Below are 9,846 nucleotides of genomic sequence, written 5' to 3' on the forward strand. Positions count from 1 at the left end.
TGATCTGTTTATCACAGCTTCCTTACCCCTTCTGTTGTTGTTTTTCTTACTAAGAGTTTTTAGCCTGGACCGCTGAAACTGCTTCTCAAGGCCCTAACCGACAGATCCTTGTACACAGAATCCTAAAGGATTGGGAGCCAACACCAGAACCTCCTGCTTGTAGAAACTCTTCTCCCTCCAGGCATCCCCTTCCTCTCCTCTGCTGACCCACCACCGTCTTTGGGAAAGCTCACTCTGACCAGATCACCTCTACTGGCACACCAAAGCGGGAACAGGGTGGCTTAGGCACCGTGGATGAACACATAATGTTTGGCTTCTTGCCACACATGGGTTGGGCGAGCCTGTTGACCCTGAGCCGCTCCTCTGTCCCTCTGTGGGCTCAGGTTCAGGACTGCGCATCAAGCTTCACAGGGATTATATCCCTAGCAGGACATAAATCACTGTACTTGTATCTTCATTGCCCCGAGACCCTTCAAGACCGCCCAAGACCAAGTTCCTCCCGCTAACGGGGCTTGCCAGGAACTGCTGCCTTTGCGAATGACAACTGCTCCCAGAGCCCGGGAGGGTGGTGGAAGCAGCTAAAATCCCACTAATGGTTTTTTTTAGTTTCTTGGCAAACTCCCCTTCATTCAAGCTGCCGGCGCTCTGGAGCCAGGTCTAATTAGAAGAGTACCAGGCTCACCCTTTCTCGCGGTGAGAACGCATTAGTCATAGATGAAGCAGTACGAAGGGTGCTGGGGGTGCAGTGAAGACCCGAGGCTGCAGAGCCTCGGATGCGGGAAGGCAAGCTAGAGCTGACCGCGTGCGGGAGAGGAGAATACAGAGACGCTGGGACGGGACGCGGAGTAGAGTTGACTCGGTGAGAGGCCAGAACTAAGCGCAGAAATGATGCCCATTGAACATCTACACAGATTTAAGCAAAGTGGTCAGTCTGACAGAGCAAAGCCTCAGGTCACGGTAATAGACAAAAGGCCGAAAGCTTCCCGCTGCGCGGGACAGAAAGTCAACAAGGGCATCAGGAGTGTGAGTGTGTGCGCGCACGCTAGGGGAGGGGTCGCACCAAAGAATCCTGGTTGGTGGCGGAGGGGAGCGGTCAGTTTTGGGCGAGTCGTGCACCCGGAATTGCACTCACGGGGACCCGCGGCCCACCCAGGAAACAGCAGGTTGCAACCCTACCGCAAACTTAGCCTAAACTCCCAGCGGCTAGCCTAGGGTTGCTGGAACTATCGGGGTTGGGTTGCAACCGGACCCTGGAGAGGCGGGGCCCGGGGCCGGGGCGGGGCGGCGCAGGTGGGCGGGCCGGGGCAGGGTGAGGAGGCTGGGCCTATAAAACGCCCGCCGCCCCAGAGGCGAGGCAGCTTAGTGGTGCTGGGGCGGGGTGGGGTGGGGGCGAGCGGGGTGCCGATTGCCGCTTGGGTCCGCAGGTCCCTAAGCCCCCGAGGGAGGGGCCTCCTGAAGACGGTGCCTGCCTCGGTTTACCCGCAGCTTTTTGGCCAGCGAGCGCGTCGGCCCCGGCGAACTCCCAGCAAGTGAGCCTGGGTGGGAGGAGCGGGGCCTGGGGGCTCCGGTGCTCCGGGCGCAGTGGTGAGCTCCGCGGGGCAAGCCGGCTCCAAGTTTTGCTAACTTTGAATTAGTTTCAGGTTGTGACTGTAGGCGTCTCCGCTCCCGGAGTTTTGTTAACCTGAGTTGCAGAGGCCGGTTCCTCCCCTTTGGAAAAGGAATGCTTCGGCTTGTTCGCTCCGGGGACTCTGGGCATTTTAGGAGCCTCTGCACGTCTTACTTGCTTTTGCAAATCTGTCCTTCTTGCCTCCTTTTTCTAGCGCCCCGGAAAGGCCGTTCCGCCCCGCGAGGGAAACAGAGCCGTTGACCATGGTTGCAACGGGCAGTTTGAGCAGTAAGAACCCGGCTAGCATTTCGGAGTTGCTGGACCGTGGCTTCCACCCGGGGAACCTACTAAATGGTGAGTTGTCTCAACCGCCTACCTCTCTTCCCTCCAAAGGTCGCAGCCCCTGGATAGAGGGGATTGGCGGGCGTGCAGTGTCGACCCCCTCCTTGAATGTTGGAAGTGCCACAAAATCCATCTGAGAGAGACTCCTTTCCAAACTTTTAGCATCTTCTGTCCATGATGGTGAGAAACAAAAGAAGCAAAAGATAAAACCCCAAGGGCTGCATCCATCTAGTCTGCGGCTAATAGACTCTTTGGGGCTAAAAACTGTACAGGTCCCTACCCTACATGGTTGTGAAGTTATGTTGAATTTTAAGTGTACAATTATGTGTGTTTTAACAAATGTATTCACCTGTGTAACCACTACCATCACCTTCTGCCCCCAAAGTCCCATGTACCCCTTTGCCATCAATTCCCCACTCTACCTCTCCCGTCCCCAGGGAAACATTGATCTGCTTTTTGTCCCTATAGATTACTTTCACCTCTAGGGCTGCATGCAGATGGAGCATGTAATATGTACTCTTTTGTATCTGGTTCCTTTCCCACAGCCTAATGATTTTGAGAGCCACGCTGTTGCTTCTATCAGTATGTGTTCCTTTTTGTTTCTGAGTAGTATTCTATTTGTGGATATACCCATTATTTCATTTTTTAAGGCCAAAAGGAAACTTTAAAACAGCAGTGATGCTGGACATATTGTCATTTGCAATTTTAAACAGGAGTTTCTAAAGTAACACACTGCTCTGCCACTCAGGAGCTGTGGGCATAGACCAATTGCTTAAGATCTTTGGGCCTTCCTCATTTAGAAGGCAAAGTGGTTGATGATCTAATTTTATAGGCCAAAGCTCTAAAATTCTCTATTTTCAACGCAGATAAAATAGGGAGCCTTATAATTTGGAGTGCATTTGTTTCAATTAGTTTAAAAAAAAGCAATGATCTAAGTTTATACGTGATGTGGAGAGAGGAAAATGCAGTAGCCAATGAAGTGCAGTATGCTTAGGGTGGGGAGCCCACAGGGCATCTGCCTGTGCCTGCTTAGTTGACTGTGTGTGGTGAGGCATCCTGCCAAGTGGTAGGATTAATTTGGAACGTAGGTGACCAAATGCAGAGCTATCTCCTTTCCTTTGAGCAAATCTAATTTTGTTTTCCTAGGAGTATTTTGTTTTGTTTGGCTACAAAAAACTACCCAGCCAGTTATAAATATCCATGTGAACCTCAGAGGTCTTCTCTTTGAGCAATTTTTAATCGAAGAGGTTGAAGCTAAAATTGGGATCTACAGGTCATTCCAGTAAAGACTTACAAAGAAAACACAAATTTAATTGATGTTTAATATAACTCATCAAAGTTCATTTTAAGTTCATCACTAAAGGACAATACCAAAAAATCTGTTTTTTACAATAATAAATGAATGTATTCTTAGAGTTAGAAGGTAATAATCCTTAGTCAAGAAAAAATATTAACATTTTTATTCCAGAACTAATGCATAGTCTCTGTAAAAGAAAATAAGAAAACCCCCATAAGCAAATCAGGGAGCAAGAAAGAAAAGAAAATCACTAGTATTCTAAGATAACCATAAATAGATTTGTGATACGTAGTCAGATTGTGTGTGTGTGTACACATATAAATTTTTTAAAAAATGGTTATAGCCTACCCACCTTATTTATCAAAACCTTTATTTCATAGGTGAACTTTCAGTCTCAGGTTAAATGATTTGCTTTATTATCCAGCGAGTTAACAGCAGAGTGAGATCAGCTGACTTCCAAACAAATATTAGAACAAGTAGCTGTAACAGATAGAAGAAATAAACAATGTTGCTATATCCCAGTGTGTTTTTTTCTGCTCCTGGATTTTTTTTTTTTTAATCTTAAACTTCCATTTTCCACAGATTTTGACTACTGGGATTATGTTGTTCCTGAACCCAACCTCAACGAGGTGGTATTTGAGGAGACGACTTGCCAGAGCTTGGTTAAAATGCTGGAGAACTGTCTGTCCGAATCAAAGCACACCAAACTCGGTTGCTCGAAAGTCCTTGTTCCTGAGAAACTGACCCAGAGGATTGCTCAAGACGTCCTGCGGCTTTCCTCCACCGAGCCCTGCGGCCTGCGGGGCTGCATTATGCACGTGAACTTGGAAATTGAAAATGTATGTAAAAAGCTGGATAGGATTGTGTGTGATTCTAGCGTGGTGCCCACCTTTGAGCTTACCCTGGTGTTTAAGCAGGAGAACTGCTCATGGACGAGCTTCAGGGATTTTTTCTTTAGTCGAGGTCGCTTCTCTTCTGGCCTCAGGCGAACTCTGATCCTGAGCTCAGGATTCCGACTTGTTAAGAAAAAGCTTTACTCCTTGATTGGTACAACAGTCATTGAAGAGTGCTGAAAGGGAAGCACTGGAAAGGGTCCTTTTTATGACTGGGTAATAAAACTTCGCAGCGCTCCATTAAAGTCATTGTAGTTTGCCGTGCCTGCTCTTGGTAGGAAACCCCAAACTGAGTTCATCTTCTTTCTATTTCATATTCATGGCCACCCCAACTCAAGGGCTTATCTGGGGACTTTTGAAAAATGACCCACAAGAGAGTACATTGTCTACATTTATCACAGTTTTTACAAAATGGAATGGAATGGAATAAGGAAAAAAAAGAAGCAATCCACTTTAGTTTTTTATTTGACTCCACAAGTTTTCCAGGTAGTCTTGCTACTAGACTGTCTGAACCCACTTTGCCTAGTCTGATTTTCATACGGCTTTTTTTCTGTAAGTTTTCAGAGTGATCCTTTCAATCACAGAATCTTAACTGAATGATGCTTAGCCCATCAAAACTTGCAAAAGCTCATACCACCCATTTCCTGCCCCTACTCACATGTTCTTATACAGGAGGATAGAATTAAGTAGGTGAGCTTAATTAAAACTTAACCCCACGCAAATGTGAGTAAGGAATGTCACAGTAAGAACAGAGTTTTGTACTTCTCTGTCTCTCTGCATCCTCTCCGCTCTTCTGTTTCAAAGAGGTGGCAAAAGCTTGAGCTACCATTTCAGTAACCACAGTATTGTTTTAAATAACTTTATGGTACAATATAAGCTCAGTTTTTCTAGTTCTTAAGTATTGAATTTTACCTTTAAACTAGAAAAATGGAAAATGCTGATTTTTTTGCATGAAGTTGATTACTTTTCCATTGAGTGAATGGTGAATGTGTATAAGGACGGGAAGTGAGTTCCATTTCCTTTCTCATTCACTTGATAATCTAGCTTCTTTCTGCTTTTACACTTGATCTCAGATGGACCATCTCATCATGTCAGTGTCATCTCATCTTTGGCCTTTCCTGAAAACTAATGTAACTCGCCTTAACCTGAATCTTCAAAGGAGATAGCTGCACACTACCACTTTTAATTATTAAGATGGGTCTATTTACAAAGTCTCCTTTGACCATGGGTATCTGGTTTATAGTACAGACTAGAGAATGAAAGTCATGATCTAGATAACCAGTGCACACACCCAGCTTTCTTCATCCTTGGATACCTGTCCCTAGGGAACAATAAAGGCCTTATTTTTCTCTTGTTTCAACTAGCTAGATCTTTATCTTTTTTTATGTTAATGAGAGAACATAGCCAACATATTATAATGTTCATCTAGGAAGACCTTCACATCCTTGCTGTAGGTCCTGGATAAGGAGCTTGTTCAGGTCTCCTTAGCACCACTTTACATACCTGAGGCCAGGGTTGTAGAGACCATGCCTTCATCCTGGTGTAATTCAAAAGCAGGTGTGATCCTATTCCCATAAATGCCCTAAAATTTCCCTATTCAAATCAGTAAGTGTTCTAGCAAATTGAACTCTTCAAATGCTTGGAAAGATACCACAACGCCAATCTTACAGGACTGGGCCAGGATAAGTCAAGCTTGTTTTGCATGTCTATTATTGTCCAGGGCTCTGAAGGTCACTGTAATTCTGTGGGCGAGGAGTCTCTGGCATGGATGTAAAACTGTTGTCCTTTTTCTACTAACAGTTGTCTTTGACTCTCTTGTCTTTTACACTCACAAAATAGTGGTGACTTATAGAGATTCTTAAGTTAATATTCCTGTTAAAGGAAATTAAAGTTTGTCTATTTTTGACAATAAAGCATCATATATTTTTAATTCTCTTGTCCTCTTTGTCTTTTGTGAGTTTATGCAATGATCACCCTAAAATAGATTTGACAATATTTGAGGGAAGGTGACAGAACAATTATTTATCTCCTTTTTGACAAAGGCTATTTGTACCCTTCATTATAATATTCCAATTGTATATTGCATGTGCTTATGTATCAATAAAGAGTCATTTGCTTCATAATTTTTCAAATACAATAATATTTTTCACTGGAAGACAATAATTTGAGTTCCTTTAGCAACTGCCTTTGAAAAAATTACTCATTGTGTAAAGGCTTTTTCTGTAGTTTTCCTAATGGCCAAGTGCAGATATATCAGATTGTAAGATCAGTATACATTTTAATTTTTACCAGAATATTCTATCAGAGCAACATATCTTTATAATTCCACAATCATTCATCAATTTGAATTTTTAACCTTGTCCACCTATCTTTTCTGTCTCCTCAAATTTGTCACTAGCTCAGATTTCTCACACTACCTAACCCACATTTAATAAGACTTATTACGTCTAGGCACTGTTCTAGGTGCTTTACATAAACCATCTCATGTACTCCTCATAACAGTCCCATGCAATGAGACCACTGTCATCTCCAGAGAGAGGTTAAGTAACTTGCCCAACGTCACTAAGTTATGCAGGAGATCCAGAGTATAAAACAGAGCCAGCTCCAGGAGCTGTGCTCACTATGCTTTCTCCAAATGCATGAAGGCAGCACAGACATCTTACCCACATCACCAAAGGACTGTAAAAGTGATGTCAAACATTCGCCCTTAAATTCAAAGAAAAAATTCTTAATGTGATTTCTTTCCAGGTAGAAAAAAAGTAGGCAACTATTGACAGTATTCACCATTCATTGGAGCAGAGCTGTGCTTAGAATTTTTAAAGTTCTCAAATATTTAAAAAATATGCATTTCAATCCTGGCACCTTCACACCTATCTTTTGTAGTTGACCTAGTTACTTTCTCATGTACCTTCAAAAAAAGGTGTGATCTCTCCCTTATCTATTTCAATGGGGAATAAACTGTTAGCTAGAGTGTCTGATGGCCTCCTGAAAGATCAGATGTCTTATTTTCCTCTTATTAATAGAAAGATAGTATAATTTTATGGAAATGGATTCAATATCCTGATTCTATCTTGCCAGTGATGTGATCTATACCCTCATGGAGTCAGCATCATGTCGCACTATTCACAGTTCTCCCACGTGCATACCGGAAGGATGTACAAGTATAAAAATCTTAAGTCTATTGCACTCAGGTCTCAACTACCTATATCGGTTTAAACAAGTGAGAATAAAAACAAAAGTCCAAGGCACATCGGTGGCAGATGAGGAGGGACAGATACACGGTGACAAGCTGGGAGGAGAATCATGCAGATTTTCAGAACCCCGGACTCCTGCCTAGACTCTGCCATTGATTATAGACTCGCAATACTCCATTGGGTCCTCCACACCTGCCACAGGCAAGAGATGAGAGAGACTATGAAGGATCTCATGGGAAGCTTGGGGGCTAGTTGTGGAAGTGATGTACATAACTTCTGTCTACATCCCCTGTAGAACTCAGTCACATGGTCGCATTCAATTGTAAGAGGGGCTGGGAAATATGGTAGCACAGTGCGCCCAGAAGTAAATGGGCTTGATGAACTGAAAACACAGTTTCTGCTACACGGGGAGTGACAAGTTATTCTATAAAACAATAGACAGCCCAGACACAGGCCTATACATATGTAAATGGAAAGCTGATTTATAGCAGAGTTGGCACTTTAGAGCAATGAGCAAATAAATGATGGCGGGGACTTCCCTGGTGGTGCAGTGGTTAAGAATTCACCTGCCAATGCAGGGGACATGGGTTCTATCCCTGGTCCAGGAAGATCCCACATGCTGCAGAGCAACTAAGCCCATGCGCCACAACTACTGAGTGTGCGGTCTAGAGCACATGAGCCACAACTACTGAGTCCACATGCCACAACTACTGAAGCCCGCATGCCTAGAGTTCGTGCTCCACAGCAAGAGAAGCCACCGCAATGAGAAGCCCGTGCACCGCAAAGAAGAGTAGCTCCCGCTCACCACAACTAGAGAAAGCCCGTGCAGCAACGAAGACCCAATGCAGCCAAAAAATAAATAAATAAAAAATAAATAAATGATGGTGTTTTCCAATAATTGGAGCTATAATAATTATCTACATAAAAAAATGAAATTGAATGCATACAATTCCAGATTGATTAAAGAATTAAATGTGAAAGGGAAAGTTTTAGCTGACAATATAATTTTTATGATTTTGAAGTAGAAAAATTTCTTAAGATACAAAGAAATCACTCAAACTTTTTGTCTATCACATAACACTATAAAGAATAAAAATACAACTCATGAACTGAAAGTATCTTCTATACATATAACTGAAGAAGAGTTAGTAACCAGAATATGTTAAGAATTATTTCAAAGCAATTAGAAAAACACAAACTACTCAAAGGAAAAAAAATGGGCAAAAGCTTGAATAGGCACCTACAGAAAAGGAAACCCATATGGTGATAAACATATGAAAAGATGCTCAGTCTATTTATTAACCAGGGAAATCCAAATTAAAAGCACAATGAGAAACCAGTGGCTATACATCCACATGGGTTTAAGAAAACGAAGGGGGGGGTGTGTTAAAATCTGAAAATTCCAAATCCTGGTGAGGATACAGGAAAAAAAGAATTATTCCAACATGCCGATATGTGTATCTATGCAGCCTGGCATTATTTTGTAAAGTTGAAGATAAGCATATTTTATGAAATTAGACCAGTGTTCTTCAAACTTTTTTGCTTGTTGCACATCTAAGAGAATTTTGTAAAAGTACACCCTCTGCCATATTTTTTAAATTGCCATCCAAAATTTTCAGCCTAAGTTTAAAAAGTTGAAAATAATATCTGTTCAGTATGTGGTGAATATGATCTTTTTAAATGAAATGATTACATCATCTCGTTAAATGTTTCCAATGGAATGTAAATAGCATGGTAATTTAAAACTCACCAACTACTTAGAAAACGCTAAATTAGGTACATCAACAGAATAAAATTTTTCAGTGTTACTTTTTCTTTTTTCCTGTATCTTCTTAAAGTCTACTTTTTAAACTGAATTTTACCTTCATATATTTTAGACTTAAAAGTCTTTTATTAATATTTCTTCTCATAGTAAAAACAAGATTGTAAATTTAAATGACAATTTTTTAAATTTCCTGTGATCATGACTTTGTTAATTTTTTATTGAGTTAAACTTATAAATAGTACACAATAATCAAAGCAACATTAAATATATTTTTGAATTATCTAAATACTAATAAGCAAAAAATAATCTCTCTCAGTGAAATAATTCTTTTTTTTTACCTTGAACTTGGAATTTTTATTGTTTTGGTACTGAGTCTTTTATTATAAACATTTTCCTTGTTAGAATGAATGATCATTGTATAATGACCATTTTTGATAACTAAGTAATATTCCATCTAGTTGAATTACCATAATTAGCCTAATCGTTCCCTATTGTTGGATTTCTAGATATATATATATTACATCTTTCTTATCCATTCATCTGTTGATGGACACTTAGGTTGCTTTCACGTCTTGGCTATTGTAAATAATGCTGCTATGAACACTGGGGTGCATGTACCTTGTATCTTTTTGAATCAATGTTTTTGTTTTGTTTGGATATCTACTCAGAAGTGGAACTACTAGGTCATATGGTAGTTTTAAGTTTTTTGAGAAACTTCCATACTGTTTTCCACAGTGGATACACCAATT

The 9,846-nt window shown here is 41.5% G+C and overlaps 1 protein-coding gene across 3 annotated transcripts; it reads left to right on the forward strand.

Moving 5' to 3' along the window:
- The first annotated feature begins 732 nt into the window (after positions 1–732).
- DDIT4L (DNA damage inducible transcript 4 like) lies at positions 733–6,068 on the forward strand. Of its 3 annotated transcripts, none has more exons than XM_067736871.1 (3): positions 733–859; positions 1,821–1,960; positions 3,828–6,068. In XM_067736871.1, the coding sequence occupies exons 1-3, from the start codon at positions 774–776 to the stop codon at positions 4,316–4,318; spliced, it is 717 nt and encodes a 238-aa protein (XP_067592972.1). In that variant the 5' UTR covers positions 733–773; the 3' UTR covers positions 4,319–6,068. The 3 variants fall into 3 exon arrangements, with proteins under 3 accessions (XP_067592972.1, XP_067592974.1, XP_067592973.1); XM_067736873.1 differs by lacking the exon at positions 733–859 and adding an exon at positions 1,354–1,584; XM_067736872.1 differs by lacking the exon at positions 733–859 and adding an exon at positions 1,354–1,529.
- The last annotated feature ends 3,778 nt before the right edge of the window (positions 6,069–9,846 follow it).

The sequence above is a fragment of the Pseudorca crassidens genome, chromosome 4, assembly GCF_039906515.1.
Source record: "Pseudorca crassidens isolate mPseCra1 chromosome 4, mPseCra1.hap1, whole genome shotgun sequence".
In the NCBI taxonomy this organism is placed as follows: Eukaryota; Metazoa; Chordata; class Mammalia; order Artiodactyla; family Delphinidae; genus Pseudorca; species Pseudorca crassidens.

Excerpts from the sequence above, each read along its gene's own strand:
- DDIT4L (XM_067736871.1), top strand. The coding sequence starts at position 774 with ATGCGGGAAGGCAAGCTAGAGCTGACCGCGTGCGGGAGAGGAGAATAC. Across the intron at positions 860-1,820 it reads CGCGGAGTAGAGTTGACTCG|CGCCCCGGAAAGGCCGTTCC; the intron begins GTGAGAGGCCAG and ends TCCTTTTTCTAG. Across the intron at positions 1,961-3,827 it reads CCCGGGGAACCTACTAAATG|ATTTTGACTACTGGGATTAT; the intron begins GTGAGTTGTCTC and ends CATTTTCCACAG.